The sequence below is a fragment of the Xiphophorus couchianus genome, chromosome 2 (assembly GCF_001444195.1).
Source record: "Xiphophorus couchianus chromosome 2, X_couchianus-1.0, whole genome shotgun sequence".
Taxonomy (NCBI): Eukaryota; Metazoa; Chordata; class Actinopteri; order Cyprinodontiformes; family Poeciliidae; genus Xiphophorus; species Xiphophorus couchianus.
The window spans coordinates 21,956,832-21,974,436 of record NC_040229.1 but is presented as its reverse complement, the minus strand read 5'-3'; the positions used below and the strand labels follow the sequence as shown (position 1 = coordinate 21,974,436).

At 38.1% G+C, this 17,605-nt stretch overlaps 2 protein-coding genes across 4 annotated transcripts in view; both read left to right on the top strand.

Annotated features, from left to right (window-relative positions):
• Positions 1 to 6,096, top strand: part of hydin (HYDIN axonemal central pair apparatus protein) — a 72,703-nt gene extending 66,607 nt beyond the window's left edge. The window contains exons 83-90 of one of the 2 annotated variants that reach the window (XM_028027848.1): positions 52 to 271; positions 1,191 to 1,400; positions 1,489 to 1,652; positions 2,324 to 2,474; positions 3,070 to 3,300; positions 3,399 to 3,623; positions 4,325 to 4,606; positions 5,678 to 6,096. In XM_028027848.1, coding sequence (XP_027883649.1) covers positions 52 to 271; positions 1,191 to 1,400; positions 1,489 to 1,652; positions 2,324 to 2,474; positions 3,070 to 3,300; positions 3,399 to 3,623; positions 4,325 to 4,606; positions 5,678 to 5,887 — 1,693 coding nt within the window. In that variant the 3' untranslated portion in view covers positions 5,888 to 6,096. Of the gene's footprint in view, positions 1 to 51; positions 272 to 1,190; positions 1,401 to 1,488; positions 1,653 to 2,323; positions 2,499 to 3,069; positions 3,301 to 3,398; positions 3,624 to 4,324; positions 4,607 to 5,677 lie in introns of both variants that reach the window. The other variant, XM_028027838.1, reaches the window with a different exon arrangement.
• A 1,656-nt stretch (positions 6,097 to 7,752) lies between these two features.
• Positions 7,753 to 17,605, top strand: part of necab2 (N-terminal EF-hand calcium binding protein 2) — a 103,652-nt gene continuing 93,799 nt past the window's right edge. For both annotated transcript variants that reach the window (XM_028027883.1, XM_028027877.1), the window contains exons 1-2: positions 7,753 to 8,127; positions 13,326 to 13,350. In XM_028027883.1, coding sequence (XP_027883684.1) covers positions 7,801 to 8,127; positions 13,326 to 13,350 — 352 coding nt within the window. In that variant the 5' untranslated portion in view covers positions 7,753 to 7,800. The remainder of the gene's footprint in view (positions 8,128 to 13,325; positions 13,351 to 17,605) is intronic.

Below are 17,605 nucleotides of genomic sequence, written 5' to 3'. Positions count from 1 at the left end.
GTTGGGTTTATTTTCTTCCCCCTATTTTGCTTCGGTTCACTGAACTGCCAGATTTCATTGGCAAACCAAAGATTTTCCTGCAGAGTTGTCGATCAGACCTGTAAAAGGATATATCTGCCCAAGCAAGGACTTTCCCTTTGAGGTGACCTTTACCCCTGTGAAGCTCAGTGATGACATCAGATATGAGAACCTGTCCTGCTTCATCAACGGTTCCCCATTTATTAAATTGACGGTCACAGGTTCCTGCGTCCCACCTTCCATTAGCAAAGAGGTTAGACTGAACTTTCTCTTTACATACAAATATACATTTTTCATATCTTTAAAATAATTATTGTTAATACACACTTTGGTTATCAGTTAAAGGATAAGGAGCTTTTTTGGTTCCAATCTTGCCTCATGATTGTTGATTTGAAGTCATGTTTCTAAATAGAAAATTGACTTAGTTGCCTTGTAAAGCACCTTAAAGTAAATATACTGTTTATTAAGGCTTAAAAACAATGTTGAATCTATCAGATTTAAATGTATTTTTATGTAATATTGCAGATAGATCTGGACAGTAAAAAAATATTAAAACTTACATTTAGACTGATGTAATATTATTTTTATTTTTTTTTTAGTATTTTTTATAAAAGCTTCCATGTCAGTTCCTCATTGTGTAAATGGTTAAAACAGTAGCTCCAAATAATGTAATTACATTATACATGAGACAAGTCAATTGATTTGTCTCATTTGGTTGACTCGGCAGCTTTTGATAGATTTAAGGATTTATGCAACTTCTTGCAGTTAGATTTAATTAACTGAGTACCCCTAAAGTCCTGCATCTGAGGAATCAAATAAGTCAGAAAGCTTGAGTTGAAGTTCTTTCACATTCATTTATTTATCTAAAGTAGACAGACAAAAGGTTTTTTAAAAGGCTGCAAAAGCATGTTGATTGTTTTTGCTGCATCATAACAAAAGAAACTGCATCATGTTCATGTACATGATGTTCTTTGATAGAAATTATAATTTTAAGTCCAACAAAAGCTGAAGGGATTGCATTATTATTCCTGTTTATGCTTAGATGCAGATGTCTTTTATTATTGAACTCTTGAATACGTGTGTCAGAGGACATGTTGTCAGTTGAAACTTACCTAGAGAAATTCTGGCAGGTTTGATTAATTTTATACATTTTGTAAAACGTCTGTCTCCAGGTGGTAAATTTTTCTTGCCGAGTGCGCACCTCTCAAACTCAGACCCTGTCCGTAACCAACCCTACCTGTGAGTCCTGCAACGTCACACTTGTAGTCAAGGGTGAGCAATGGAGTGCTGCTCACTTTATGACCTTTGAACCCAGCCAAAGCAAGACATTTGACGTCACGTACAGACCACTGACCATGACGATTGATGGAAACAAACACCCGGTAGAGAAAAATATTACTTTTAAAGGAAGCATTTTTGTATTTAGGACTGAAAGTAAAATGTCAAAAAATAGACCTGTATTTTTCACAGGGATCAGTTTTTTTCTCTTTTCCTGGTGGGAGGGGAATTCTGTTCAATCTGCAAGGAAGTGCGTTTGCCCCAAAAGCAGAGGACATCATCTCACAGGAGCTGCCTGCCAAAACCCAAAGCTCTATTGTTCTCCAAGTCAACAACTGGCTCACCAGGCTGCAGAGGTAAAACACTAAGTCAATTTATATAATTTATGGTAATTCCAATTTCATTTAACATATAAAAAAGCCTATGGGACTTTTCTCATCTTGATTAGTTTGTGTGTGAATAACAATTTTGGTAAATCAGACTCATCACCTTATACTGATTCCTTTCTATAATGAGATCCATTAAAAACATAGCTAAAGAATACAGATACTGAAAAATTGGAAAATCATAGCATCAAATCAAATCATTGGACTTCTCACTTTATTTAAGTCAGACTGCAAACTACAGCACCCTATCTATCACTGTGAATGCCATACATTCAATCAACAAAATAATACGGTCTATAAAATTATGCACACAGAAACAGGAATTGATTGAAATCCCTGTCTGCCTGTGATAAAATCATAGATCAATAGACCAACAACAGGTATGTGAAGCTCAGTTAATTTAAAAAGGCCTGATAGGGATTCTAATCCAAAATCTAGGAATGGAATGGATACCAAAATATAATATTTATTTCTTAGTATTTAACTAGAGATGAAAAATTTAACAACTCTTATGGCGCTATAATAAATGGTCTCGGGTTATGAGGCTATAATAAATGGTCTCAAAAGACCATTTATCATGGTTCTATGAGACTTATAGTTTTATGTTTTAACAAATATATTGACTATTTTTCTGTTTTCAGGTTCTCTGTGCTGCTAGAGGTAGTTAAACCTGAGAAACCAGACCTAACTGTGTTCCTCAAAGGAGACAAGTTCATCGAGGTTCCCGCTTTGGCCAAGAGGGACTACACGATGTCTTTTAATGCATACAAAGAGGGAGAATACATTGCAAGGGTTTGGGCAAACAAGTTTATCTATGTTTGTGCGAGTATGTTTCTCTAACCATATGAGTATCCATATCACACTATTGCATATTTGCCTTCTATTTCAAAGGTGTAAGAAGATAAATAACCTTATGAAACAAATACTTTACTGTAGCATTAGCAAGTCAATGTTTAGCTGAGCCAGACTTCCATGGCATTGGCTTCCAAGTTTAACACAATTTTCTAAAAGAGCTAAAAGGTTTAATTTGTTGAACTTCAGCTGAAACAGTAAAACTTACAGAGTGTGCAGTGCTTTTTTTGGTTACCACCTCTGCAGAATTTGCACAAGTTATTAAGCAAAAAATAAAAACAAACAAAAATAAACAATATAGTGCTACAGCAGAAGTAAAATACTCTATCTTGATGCTCTGGAACTGTGTGAATGGTAGACTCTTCCTCATGATCACCATAACCAGCACAAACGTTATGGAGTTGACTGAATCTGACATTCCTTACTTTAAACCCACATAGGACACAGTTGAGACCCACCAGTATACATGAAAAAGAAACAGTCTGACAACTGCATGAATCTGGCCCTCACTCCACACTTTAATCTTTCTACTCAGGTGACATTTCGTAATGAAACAACAGGGGAGTTCTTGTTCTACCTCATCAATTTTAAAGTCAGCTCTCCGGGAGTCCTGGCTACTATCAACCTGGAGACGCCTGTTCGCAGAGCGGCCTACGGTGTTGTACATGTGGAGAACCCCCTAAACAGAGCTACCAATTTTACCCCAGAGTGTAAATGTACTGACATCAAGGCTCCACCTCAGCAGGTCGTTCCAGGACAGTCCAAGGTTGATACGAAAGACAAATTTCATTTTGATGACAAAATATCTATCATTGAATATACCTGACCTGAATATGTCTGCGTATGTACATCTCTTCTCCTCAGGGTTCTCTGAACTTCGAGTATCTGCCTCTTAATGTAGGCGAATCTACCATACGTCTGACCCTGTCCAGTACTGACCTGGGCCAATTTCACTACAATCTGCTTCTCAAAGCTGTCTCTCCACCACCAGAGCAGACAGTCCACTTCCACACTACACTGGGGAGCAGCGACTCTAATTTCATTAATTTTACTAATTACTCCCAAGGTGCAACCAAGTACATCTGTAGGGTAAGAAACTAACAGAACTCAATCTTGTTTTATAGAAATGTTTTAAAAAGATAACAATGCCAACAAATTACAAGATATAAATTAAATTTTATTACAGATTAACCAATAGATTGGCCAAAAATCAGAAACTTGCCAGTTTGATCTGCCAATCACCAATAAGAACTAAGTAAATAAAACACTGAAATAGTTTTTGTTCTATTTGTTAAATGCATTAACATTAAGAACTCCCACTTTGGTCTATAAACACATCAACCATCATTTGAACATCATTCAAAGCAAAATGGCATACGTTTCAATACCTGCTTCTGTCAGACAACCTGCAGCACATTTTTTCCTTATACCCAGTGTATACCTTGAAGAAATTAGGCCAGTGATACCAGAATTAGCAAATCAAACCTCAAATAAACCTTGAAATTCATATTGACCAGGAAGGTTTTTGATTTTTGTAAACAGTGTTTTTTCCTCAGTAGCATATTGTTTTATTGTTATTTGACTCCGATCCAGGTGGTGACAGTGGTAAGACTTCGTCCTGTAACTGGTGGGCTGGGGGTTCAAACCTCATCTTGCTCATCTATGGCTACAATGTAGCTTACCACTGTCAGTGTGTGAATGACTGAATGACTATCTGGAGTCCTCTGGACCAGAAGTAGCGCTACATAAGTACGGGCCATTTACCATGTGTTGTTCTGTCTCTTCTACAGAGTGATCGTCCTGATTTTATCGTGGACAAAAGTGTCAGTGTTTTGCCCGGTTTTCCTTCAGGGTCAGAAGTGAAGGTGGATGTTCGTTTTGAGCCACATGAGCTGGGCGAGGTGAGAGGACAGGTCACCTTGAACTCAGATATTGGTGGTGAATACATATTTCCTTTGCACGGAGTCTGCACCTTCCCAAGACCTCAGGGCCCATACAACATCAAAGGGGGTGGCAGCGTCTCCATCCCTTTCAAAAATGTGTTCCTGACGACCACAACTTTCTCTTTCAAGGTAAAGTTCATGCAGAGCCTAACAAGATTAAAGAGTAGAACAATAGATAGTTCCCACTATCCAGTGTGCAAACAAATCAAAAGCTGGTAAATTTTTTGCATTATTTATTGTACAAAAACCTAAAGATTCTGAAATTTCCCATTGATCAACAAAATCTACCAGAAGCTTTGTCTCCATCCAGTAGCTCTACTACTTGTCCTCTCACATTAGAAAAAGGCATCTTTCTGCTATTTAATCATTCATTTGTGTTGTGTGTAGTTTTTTTCGGGACCAAACAGGCATCGTTAAACTCATGGCTTTTTTTAGGCCCTGTTCAAACCAGGCACAAACATCCATCTCACCTAACCATCCATCCTTATTGTGTAATGACTGAATGCTTGCAAGGCTAACAGAGTTTACCTTATGTTTGTGAAAAGAGACAAGACTGGTATACTTTGAGCAGGTCATCATTCCACAACATCTCTGCCTATTCAGCAACATAGATGGATGGATTCTGATAGGAACTGGCTACTCAGTTGTTTATTATTTGGATATTCATAGAATATTTAATTTTTTATTATTAATGAGGCCATTTAAAGTCAGTGTAAAAATTACTTGCTTCTCAGACATGGTTTGCTTCTGTATTTCACTCCTATTTATTATTGATTTACAGAAACATTAGTAAACATGCTGATTGTCTTTTTTGTTGCTCCTTGTTCTACGTCCAGGTTACATGTTAATATTTAGAGACAATGGCTAAGCCTTTCAGAGAGGATTTTGACGCATTGTGTCAATGATGGCTTATGATTAAAGCCTACATCAACTGCGCACCCAGGAGTCATGTTAGTGATAAAGGGGTTCGCAGATTGTGGAAATTACCAGTTTTATTGCCACAGCTTTCAGCTTGACTCCCTTATGAAAATTTGCTCTTTGGTTCTGACATCCATCTGGCCACTTTCTATTGCCTCTTGATAGGTTCTTCACACTACATTTTCTTTAACTTTTGCATATTTGACTTCAATCAACAACTTATTCTCTTTTGCATTCATGTGTGAAAATTATGTAACCTAATGATATTTTTGTTGCTTCTAGGTTGACAACCCATGCTTTACTGTCAAAGAGATGGACAACATAGCCTCCAAAAAGTCACATAATATTATGGTGTATTTTGAAATTCCTCCTGGAGGGCATCCTGGACCATGGTTTGGGAAGTTGACTGTCTGCAGACTGAACACAGAGGCCCGGAGCAATTCCATTTCATGGGTCTTTTACCTGAAGGGCCAGCAGCCTCAGTCTTCTTAGGGAAGCATAAAGAAAACACCCAAAGCAGATAGAAAGTTCTAACCTTATTCTTTATTTCAGCTTAGGTTATCTCTATAACCTGAGTTGGGATGTTAGACCGTTTTGAAACTAAAATATAAATGTTGATGCCAAAAATATAGTATCTACAAGCTTTAATTATTTTGTTTCAAAATATATTCTTTAAAAAACTGAATAAATATTGCAGAGAAGCTCTTCCTGTTATTGCACACTCATTTCCACATGGGGGCAATCATGTCAAGTGACTGGATTTGAATTCTGGTACTTCCTAGATTGGTTCAACAAATGGCCTTACTTGACTTTTCTGCTTTTTGGTCACTCCATTGGCTCAACAGCAGGACCTAATTCAACCAAATCAGTGCTGAGTTCTGTTAGACATGCAGCACATTGAAGCAAAGACTCACTACTCAATGGAAAGGGCAGAGCTGGGGGAGTCTCTCATTACCAAAGGTTAGACGTGTCACATCAGACATGCACTACACACAAACCTCTAATGAGAAGCTGGAGTGACAGTTCAGGAGACACTCCTGTTTCCTGGATGAAGCAAAATCCTCTGATCCTCCCTTTGGGAAGAAGAACTTCCTGCTGTTGATGTTCAGAGGTAAAGTAATATTAATAAGTTTGGACATTAAAGCAATCCCTTATTGTTCATCAGTTGATGCTCTTGGACAAGATCCTCAAAGAAAGAGTATTACTTTTGCTTCCTCACAAGATAAAGTATTTACTTCAGAAATGACTGAGAAAAGTATAAACCAAATAAACTGAGTCAAACCTCAGAAAACATGGAATCTCTTGGAGAAATTCCTGCTAAATAAATATAAAAATAACTAAAGCATATTTAATATCAACTTGTAAACTTAATGACTCCACAGGGAATATTGTAATCAATGTTTATCTTAAGAGTAATTATCTGTTCATTTATCTTTTCCTGAATAAAACACAAGTTACTGTAATATAGTAAATGCATACATTCAGTATATTAAAACTAAAAAAATTCAACAAAATTAGTAAGGAACTTACTGTTTTAACAGATAGCAATTTATTTAAAACATTTATCAAAGGTTTCTAATAGCACCATTTAACCATTTTAGCCTATTATTGAACTTCTACTGGCTTCTCAAACTTTTGTCTTAAACAGGATGTTTCAGTCATGCCAATTTACATTATGGCAAACATTTAGACACATTTAAAACTGTAAAAAAAACAACAAACGTTTTTCTTTTTACCAGACCTAGCAGGTGTATCTCAATAAACTAGAATATTAGGTAATACGGAGAGTGATGTATTTCAAGCTCTTAATAATAGAGGGGGGTTTAAATACAGAAGTCTCAAACTACTGAGACGTCTGTACTTCGCAGCATGTACACTTAACACTAGTTTGGTACTCTTTTTGTATGTAGATTCTGCTCTTTTTCCAGCCTTTGCGACTTTAATTTCTAAAGGAAATTTCTTCCATCTAAAAGGAGTACTTTGGACCAGGGCTTTTATTAGCTGTAAGGCAGAATTCCTCAGAAAAATTGAGAGCAACGCTACGTGTCAGGCTATGTATAACTAATCTGTTTAAAACACGTTTTAATTTTTGAAATAAAGTAATTTGAAATATACTTTTGATCATACCCAAATCAGCTGCAATACGCCTGTTCAAGTTGTTGCTTTTAGAGATGAGTCTCATAAGAGTTTATTGAAGCTTCATGGTTAGATTAAATGATTTGTTATAACTTAAATTACCAATAAATACGTTCTCCACACACACATTAGATTTTATTAAGATGTGGATGGGTGTGTTTTGGGGTGGGTGATGTAACAGGGGAAGTGTTGGGTGGGGGAGACAGGAGGGGGTGGGAGCTTCTCTCTCTCCCCCATAGAGCGCAGCATGAGCGCTCCGCAGCAAAAGGATGTGTGAGCAGGCAGCGCGTTACTGTAGGGACGGGGTCCACAAACTGCTGAACAAAGAACAAGCCAAACTTCGAGCCCAGGAAAGCCGCGAGCAGCCGAAACCCGTAGCCGGTCAGGACAGTGAGTCCGCGACGGCAGCGCAGTCCGGAAACAGCGGCGCCCAGCCCGGTGGAATCGACGGGCTCGTCCGCTGGATCGTCACCAAAATGAGCGACAACAAGAACATCTCCAGCCGGGAGTACGCCTCCAGCAAGGAGGAGGTGGCCGTGGCTCAGGAGCAGTTCTTCGCCCCGGAGCCACGGAGAGGCATCTCGGTTATCCTGGATGTGAGTATGAAGCTGCAGGTTGGGGCGGATGGGTGGGTGGATGAAGACATCCAGAGCGCGCTGCGCACTTACGCACCGACATGTTCTTAAGGCAGTGCCAGTTTGCTTTCAGCCTGCATCCTTTTACTCAGTAATCCGAATAACAAACAGTTTAAGATGATTTAGCCTTCAACCCAATGAAAAAACAACTAATGGCAGACACTTTTGTCAAAGCAGCGACCATCAATGTTTATTTTAACCTCTAGTTTAGTTGTTGAACATGTTGTCCGCACAGAAGTACCTCCGGTGAACTTATTAATACGGTGAGCTTATCAATACAGCCAAATAAAATTTTTCTGATTCCATTTTTTTTAATCCTCAGGAATTACGTGCAGCGTAAACCTGCAAGGAAGACAAAAGAAAAGTTTATGGTTCATAGCTGGTTAAAGTCAACAATCGGTGTATTTTTTTCTTCTTTTTAAAACGTATAATATGACATAAAATGTTGTAAAAAGGAAAGTAAACCATTCCATTACAAGATTGCAAAAATCGGAAAAAAATTTTTCACTGAAGGAAAAACCTTGCTAAGAAAGCTTCCTGTCTATGTGGATCAATGAGATGGAAAAAGGAACTTTTGGAAGATTGAACCACTGCACAAACTGCTTGAATATATTTTTTATCGCACTTTTTTGAAAGCTATGCAGTGCTCTCACAACTAAAATGTTTTTCTGCAGTTGTGTGGCACAAGTAAAATCCTTCCGTTGAGTAATTTCATTCTTTACCTTTAAATACTCTTATCAGTTGCCTTATGTGATGTCGTCAGAGGCATATGCACCAAATGCCTTGCTTTTCATGTTTTCCACCTGAACATGACATAACATTTGGGAAATAACCTTTCCCAAACAATGGTTCTTCAAACAATGCTGTTTACCTCCTTAACATTTATAACTTGTGGTGATTGAGCCAGATACTGTAGCTTTATTTCCAATTTTTAGTATTGTATTTATTCAATATTTAGTTTAATTTCATTGATCTGAGCATGGCAGCTGCTGACACTCAGTTTGAACTCATTCTGACATTTATTCTCCAGTTTTCTGGATCACCTTTACTCCTGAAATGCTAATTGTTCTGCCATTTTCCCATACTATTGACCCCCAACATTATTATCACGGCAAAGACTCACACCAAAGTGGTTTCCTGGTGGGTCTATTTGCTCACAGCTTCATGCAGCATTTCTCCTCATTAAACCTGCTTCCTTGGTTGCTGTTTTTTTTTTGCTGCATTTATCCTCAATCTTCTTCTTAACCCTTTGTACCTTTCTTACTGTTTCTCAAATTCCTTTCATCTTTTCCCCTTCTCCTCACTTCCAATCATCCCTCTCTCATCAGAAGCATTCATGTCGTTATTAATAAGGTTAGAAGATGCATCACTTTCCCGTCTGCCTTTCTTCTGCTGCTGTCTCCAATTTCTACATTTATTCTGTCTTTTTTTTTGCAGTTTTCATGTGTTTCTGTTGTAACTTTTCACAAACACATACCACCTCCTCACTACAACACTTTTCTCCCTCTATCCTAAGCGTCTCTGCCTTTAAGCAGCTCCAGATCTGACTGCTTTCTGTGGAGCTGAGTGCGCCCCAGGGTGCAGCCGGGCAGCAGAACAATGCAGAGCAGCTTGTCGTTTGGAGTGTGGCTCTGCTCAGTGATAATGAGCTTCACTTTGGCCATGTGGATGCAAGAATCTACCTCTTAATTTTAGAAATACTAATTGTGCAATGCCAAAGTGTCATAATTAGCTCCTCCATAATAATGACGCAAAATATAAACTCTAATTGTTGTTGTTTTGCTTCAGAAAATAGTTTTCTAGTGTTTTGTAAAGACTTTCATGAGAGTGGTGAGAGTATTTAATTTACCTGAGGAAGATACAAGTCCCGAGTGTGTGTATTTGTGGTTATTTTACTTGTCTTTGTGTTACCCTGATGGACTACTAAGGTATTACCCCTGCTTACCCCTCTCATCCTTCATGGATCAAGTGGTTGCGTAAGGCTTGAATAAATGGATGTGACTCAAAGTATGTATAAACTTTAATTTATAAGGACCAGTGTCTTTTATTTATTTATTTGACAAAGATTAAAACATTTTAGTATGTAAAATTTGACCCCGATCATCAAATCATCAAATATTCTGCACTAAAAATACATTTTTATATTCCAACATTTAAACCACATAGCTCAGTGATAGAGCACCAGGCAGAGACTACAGTCCTCAAAACTGTTGACCCTGGACAATTTGCTGCATGTCTTCCTCTATTGTCTCTGCTCTTCTACCTGGCCAGTACTGTTGAATTAAAGCCACTATCGCCATTAAAAAACCTGTAAAAAATAGAAATAACAAAGCTGAAATATTCGCATTAGATTAAACATTAATTCTTAAACTTAACTCTTAAACTTCCTATCGCGGTTCCGCAGTGTGTAAAGGTTTGAAATCTGATTTGAGATTTTTCAGGTCTAGATAAAGAATGAAAAAGAAAATTAAGTTTGAAAAGTATGAATACAGGTGAATATTTTCTTCTTTTATTTCCTCCTGTCTTTCTTCCATCTTCCCTTCTTTCATCCCTGCTTTGTGCAGATTTCCTATTTAAAGTCTTAGCACTGTAAAAGATAAACCATATATTCATAGTGAACTTTTAAAATGGCGTGAAATTTTCTGATAATTCTGGAAAATTTAGTTTGAAAAATGTAATTTTGACATGGAAAATGTGTATTAAACCTTTCATCTATTTTAAAGGAACAGTTAATGATGATCTGGTTTGTTGCGATGCCTCGATTTTATTTTCGACTGCTCTTTTTCTTAGTATGCCCTTTGCTGCCGCTCACTTTGTCTTTCCGTCTGTCCTCCTGTTCATTATGCTGCTGCACTCCTGAGCAGGTACACTTCATATGGCTCTCAGAAAACACTGATGAAAGTAGCCGTTCTGACATTATCAGATCCACAGTGGGAGGAATCTTTGGCTGAAGCTATAAATTAGCTTAATGTGGTGCACCACCCGCACACAGTACATAATCAGTCAGCTGTAGATCAGTGAATTTGTTTGTTGAGTGTTTTATGCTCATGAACTTCAAGTCTAAGAGTTTCTCATATGCTAATAAACAGCTGCTTCCTTTCAGGCCTTCTGATGGAGTCAAAAAAAAAAAAAAAACACTAATTGGTTGATTGATGATCTGTTTTCTTATTGGCTTTATTTCCACTCAGTAGAATTCAAGTTTTCTGTTAAAAGGATTTCCTCTAGGGTGGCTTTCAAGGTAACAACAGTTGCCTGTATTTTTCTTACTGATTGGTGTATGAAGTATTTCCCTTTCTAAACAGGTCTAACATACATATTTTGTTTTCATTGACACTAATTAGTTAGCTACCCATTCATACACTATTTCAGTTGAGTTTTGTGGACTCTTTCTGCGCAAGAAAACTTGTTTTTAGAAGAAAACAGTTCATAATTGCACAGTACAATTAATAATTGTCTTAGAATATACATTGTTAATTTTTACCACAGCAAAGCTCCTGCATGCTGTAAAACTACCATCAGGAATTTGAATTGAATATAACTTGGATTTTTAGTTTGTAGATTAACATTTTATATGGGGTACAAATAAGGGTTCATTATTAGAACACGATCAGGTAGATTGTGTTCTAATAATGAACACAATCAATACCTATCAATACCACAATCAATACCTACAAACAATAACTATGGGGAATGTTATGTTGGGGAAACCATCAGTGCTGCCATCTATCTGGATGCAGATCCATGTTAATTCAATGGATATCTTACATTCTGTGGCCTTTTTCAGCAGAATAACCTAGTCTTGGTAAAAACCAGTCCCTTGTTCCAAACTTTGTTTCATACAGAGAGTCTGAAGCCTTGGCTACTGAGACATGATTGCTTCCTGGAGGATTAGACTCTGCTGAAGTTTAAAATTTTACCTTTTACCTAAAATCTCTAACGTTTGGCCGTGACGTATGGAATGTGCCAGTTCGGCTCTAAGAAGCTCATTGGAAATTGCCTACGCTATAAACAACCATCTTCCACTGTGAAGAGAGAAGTGCCAAGCTGAAAGAGGCGGACGTTAATGTTAATTCAATATTTGGAATATTTGGCTGCGACAGACTGGCGACCTGTCCAGGGTGACCCCGCCTCTCGCCCGGAACGTTAGCTGGAGATGGGCACCAGCAACCCTCCTGACCCCACTAGGGACAAAGGTGTTAGAAAATGGATGGATGGAATATTTGGCCAACACGGACTGAATGACTTCGCTCACTTCCTCCGTTGCTGTTGATAAAACTACAGACAGACTACAATTCCAAAACAGTGCAGAAAATTATCGTCATCATTCACAACCTCTCTTTCTGTTCACTGATTGGCTCGGTAGAAAATCTACCGGGGGGAATCCAAGTCAGTGGGAGAAAGCCCAGACTGTGCAGTGAAGCGAATTGTGAATTGAGAGGAATTGCATAGCAAGGTAATGGGCAGGGTATAAAGTAACCTACCACAAAACCAGAGCCATTTAGGAATGGTTTGAGGAATGGTAAGTTTGAGGGTTTGATGTGGCCTCCAAATTCCCTAGATGTCAATCCAGTCAAGCACCTCATATCCTAGAGAACTTTTTTCTCCTGACATATTAGTGTCAGATATCTCAACATAACTTCAGGGGTCTATTGGAGTTGATGTCTCAATGGTTTAGGACTGTTTTGGTAGCAAAATGCTGATCAACAATTAACACACTGTTAATTTAAATTAATACATTGATTCCAAAGGGAAGTTAAATTATTACACAGGGGATCAGAGTGCGTGGGTTCTCTCCGGGTACTCCGGCTTCCTCCCACAGTCCAAAAACATGACTGTCAGGTCAATTGGTTTCTCTAAATTCTCCCTAGGTGTGAGTGTGTGTGTGAATGGTTGTTTGTCCTGTATGTCTCTGTGTTGCCCTGCGACAGACTGGCGACCTGTCCAGGGTGTACCCCGCCTCTCGCCCGGAACGTAGCTGGAGATGGGCACCAGCAACCCTCCCGACCCCATTAGGGACAAGGGTGAACAGAAAATGGATGGATGGATGGATGGATGGGATCAGAGTGATGTGAATTGTGTATTTACTTTTTTGATGCGTTTGCAAAATTAACCACAGTTTTCTTTCACACTAATTTTCCTCTCTTATCTTCTGTCCACAGATATTCAGAAGAGCCGACAAAGATGGTGAGTAAAATTGTAAACTAGTCATTTATTTTTGTCAGCTATATTAAAAAAAAAACACACTTGCCAATGTTGGATTGTGATGGTTTTCTATTTAAGAAATGCAATTCCAAACGAATTTGAATTTTGTTTTTCACATATTTTAGAAATGTTTCCAAGCAACAAAATAGTATGAAAACTCAAATTATATTTTTTAAATGCAAACATTTCTAAAATATTTTATTAAGAAGTGGTTTACATGATTAAAAGACCAATGGCTGTCTTATCATCAAGACTATGACTTAATGCAGCTTTATGAAACTCTTTAGACGCTTCTCTATTAACTTTTCCCAGAGTTTTGGTTGTATGTATTCAGCTACTTCACTCTGAATTACTCAGGCACAGCAAGAGTCCAAAACTTTTTTTTTTTGTTTAAAGTGTAAAAAAAATAATAAAGAAAACACATCCTTTGCTGTCCTACAGCCATCTGCAGAAATACACAGCTCCCAGTCAGAAACACTCAATCATAGCTAGGAGGAGGCTCTTAGCGATGTCAATCAGGCAGATTTGTGTATGCGCTGCTCAAACTCACCCCGCAGAGCACGACAAACTCAAGATTTCCAGAGAAACAACCTAGGCCAGATTTAAACTGCACGCGTCTCCGCTTTCCTTCAAACTTCAAACTCCAGCGGTGCTCAGAGAAGTGTGCGTGGGAAATTTGTGATCACACAAGAATGCCTGTAAAAAAAAAGGATGATTGGTGTCATATAATATACTGAAGCTCTCAAATTTCAAATGTTATTCTGTCCATTGCTCTCCCACTTCGTCTACACTGACCGTTGCTCGTACTGCGACATGAGTGAGAGAACTTGACATATAGGTTTCAGAATTAAATCCATGTGTACCAGCACTGGCATCTGACAAGGAAATCGGTTTACTTGCTTTCATTATTGGCCATGCTTTCTAGCATGCTCAATCAGTAACTGAACTGCAGCGGAGAGCAACGGTTAGGGTGTGGATGCACTTACATGAGCATGATTGACAGTCCACAGAGAAGATCACATTTTTTCACAGATTGTTTCAAATTATACTGACAGGACATAATGATAGTTTTAACAAGTATGTCACAAACATTTTCTAAATAAAAGTTGCCTACTGCAGTTTAACTAAAAACTTGCTTATCAAGTAAAGGTTGATGCATCTCTCAGATTATTGGTGGATTATTTTCTATTCTCTGTAAGACCGGTTTTTATACTTTTACACTATTTTCTCCTCAGTTTATTGCATACACTGTTTAAGAAACTGGATGCAAACTGATAAAAAAAAAGCACCTAAGCTTAAAAGAAAAACCTTATTGACCTTCTGAAATTGTCAATCAAGAATAACTTATAAAAACTGACAGAATGTCTGGCTTTTTTTTTTTTGACAAAACAAAGAGAGAGGGAAATGAGTTTTGCTTCAGTTCTGTCATGTGATTTTTGGTCAGTGAAAACTGTCTGCTGGGGGAGCTGCTGCAGCATCGTCCTATCATTTATCTTTGCATCCTGGGACACTGGAGGGTTTTCAGAAGGTGTTTTTGTACAGTTTTGCCAGCAAGCAGCTTGTTTATATCCTTTGGCATGTGATAGTATCTTTTCTTTTCCTGCCAATCCTGTTTTTATCCCTTTTTTTCAATCTCTTTCTTGTTCCTCTATTCACTGAACCCCATAAAAAGCGTTTAATTGCAGGCAGATGGTCATTTATTCTTTAAAAACACGTTTGTTTTTGCAAGTGTGGATGGAATTCTTTCCTTTTGCTGCATAGATCCCCAAGATTTATCTCTAAATAACATATCTGTGTCCAACCATGAGGGTATAATTGGTCGTAGTCATCTGTCTTAGTGGAAGCACGCTGCTGAAGTAGAGCAAACAGAAGTTATTCCCCCCCTTTTGTCATCCTTGCTGTGGATGACGCTCCCATCTCGCCGGGGGTTTGATGTGATTGTGCTTCTGCATCTCCAACTGACAACATTTTAAATGCCGGCACCTAATTACCAACTTCCCTGATACAGAACGTTAGTCAGGACACATTTTCAATCCCGCTGATCACATTTTCTGGGAGCCGGCCTCTTGCATAAGGAGCTCTCACAAACAAGCTGTTGGGTTGTGTGAGACTTTTTGATAACAGCCTCTTGGGGTGTTTCAGCAACTCAGTTCCAGGTGAAAAACAATGTCTTTAAAAAGGCAGATGCAAGTGTGTGTTTGGGAGGGATTGCTGTAGCATCAGATAGCAGAAGAGCCTTGGTGAGATGCGATGATGGTTATTATGGGGAAAAGCTGTTATTTGATGCATAGTATGCAGGCTGGAGGGGGGAAAAAAAATCAGTGAACATGAGCTGAGGAAGAGCTATTTTTACCCTTGTGCTCTTCTCTCCTGGGTGAGGACCGGGGAACTGTTTTAATGAGAGAGTGTGAGGGAAGGGAGACGCTAACAGGGAGAGGAGAGTTTGTTAAAAAAAAGAGAGAGTTGTAGGGGTGAGGTTAGTAAGAGAAGAGGAGCAGAACAGAGATAAAGATGAGCGAGGGAGTAAGAGCCAGTATCATATGTCGGGGTGAAAATTCAGGTGCACTTGGTCAAAGTCTGGCTTCACATTCACTCTGCGTATCTCTAGACTGCTGAAACTGCAAACCGAGGCGTGTGTGGGTGTGTGTGTGTGTGTGTGTGTGTGTGCGTGTTCATGTCGATCAGAAATACAACCAGCAAATATGCTTTGTTCTATAAATGGTCAATGTTGCTTGGTTGTAGACTTATCCACAGACTTGTAATACAGCGTATGTCTGGCACACATTTTTATGCAGCTGGTGGAGTTCTTATGTAACCAGTCAGACTTTGAAATAGTTGCATCATTTTACACCATTGTAGTTCACAGTACGAACAAGTGGCAGCAGCTGCAACAACAACACGTTTTCTGTAATCGCTGACATTATCTTCATATTAGGTTATACATTCTATTTTTTTTTTTTTTTTTACTTTTTGTAAATGACTTAATTAAAACTTTGCGACTCTAGAATGACATTTTATCTGAGTTAATGCTTTTTTAAGATGGAGTACTAGCCTATTTTAGTTTATTGCAGTATGTAACAGTGTTTTATTTCTTTACGAGATTGTTTTTTGTATCATTTTATCATTTCATTTGCAGCCGGTCTTGGGATACACAAGTCATCGTGACTGATTAGATGTCTGAATGTTTCAAGGACACACTAAAATCTGTTTATCCATCAAGACTTTGATATTAAAGGGTTGCACTTTGGGGAAAATGAAAGATGGATAAAGTTCATCCTTGAGGTTTTGGTATGTGTTCAGCGTCTGTCTAAATGTCAATTCAGTTAACTTCTTCTGAAAATCTGGAAATTAAAATGCAAATGAGCACATCAAAATACTTATCTAAATGTTAAGAAAGGGGCATGACAGAATATTTAATTGCAAGAAATGACAGATTAAATGTCAGATGTGTTGTGGTGTCTGCTTCATCTTTAGGGAAAATATTTCTTAAAACTTTCTTTTTATCAACATTTCTGTCTTTAAATATAAATGTTTACTCAAGTTCAGCATTTAGACATTAAGTCTGTCTAAAAGCTGTTGATGGAAAACTTTAGCCTTATTTAATGCCATAAAATAATTTTTATTGCTTCTATGTAGTTCATTTCCTCTCCTGAAAGTTCAACTGCTGTAAAAGAAAAAGAAATCCATTAAGAGTGTAAAAAAAGTGCTCCAAAATGATTTCTCCAAACTGTATGATAATAATAAAACCAACTTCCTGTTGTCTATGTCTGCTGAAAGCAGTCTGACAAGACAATCAATGAAAACACCTGTGCAGGTGAATCATCCCTACCTGGTCCAGTTCAGTGGCAAACCTGATATCATTATTTATGCACATTTAATATTTTTTAAGCCGCTTTCCTCTCATTTGTGTATTTCATCCATCTGCTAATTATCACCTCAGTGTGGGACCTAAAGACAGGAGGCCAGATGAGTTGAGGGAGGCTTGTTTGTCCCTGCTTGTCCACACAGAATTACAGCATGACACCATAAAGCAAACATGCAGCTGCTCTCGCTCAGCGTAACCTCACAGTTACGTGAATGAAACTGACCATCTTCCTTTGGCTTTCATTTCTGGATGATTTGTGCTTCACTGATTTGAATTTCTTCATGGTCCGGTTCATTGTATCTCGTTGAAACAGTCCAAAGCTGCATTCACACCAGCCCTGTTTAGTCTTCTTTGAACTAACTCTAATTTGTT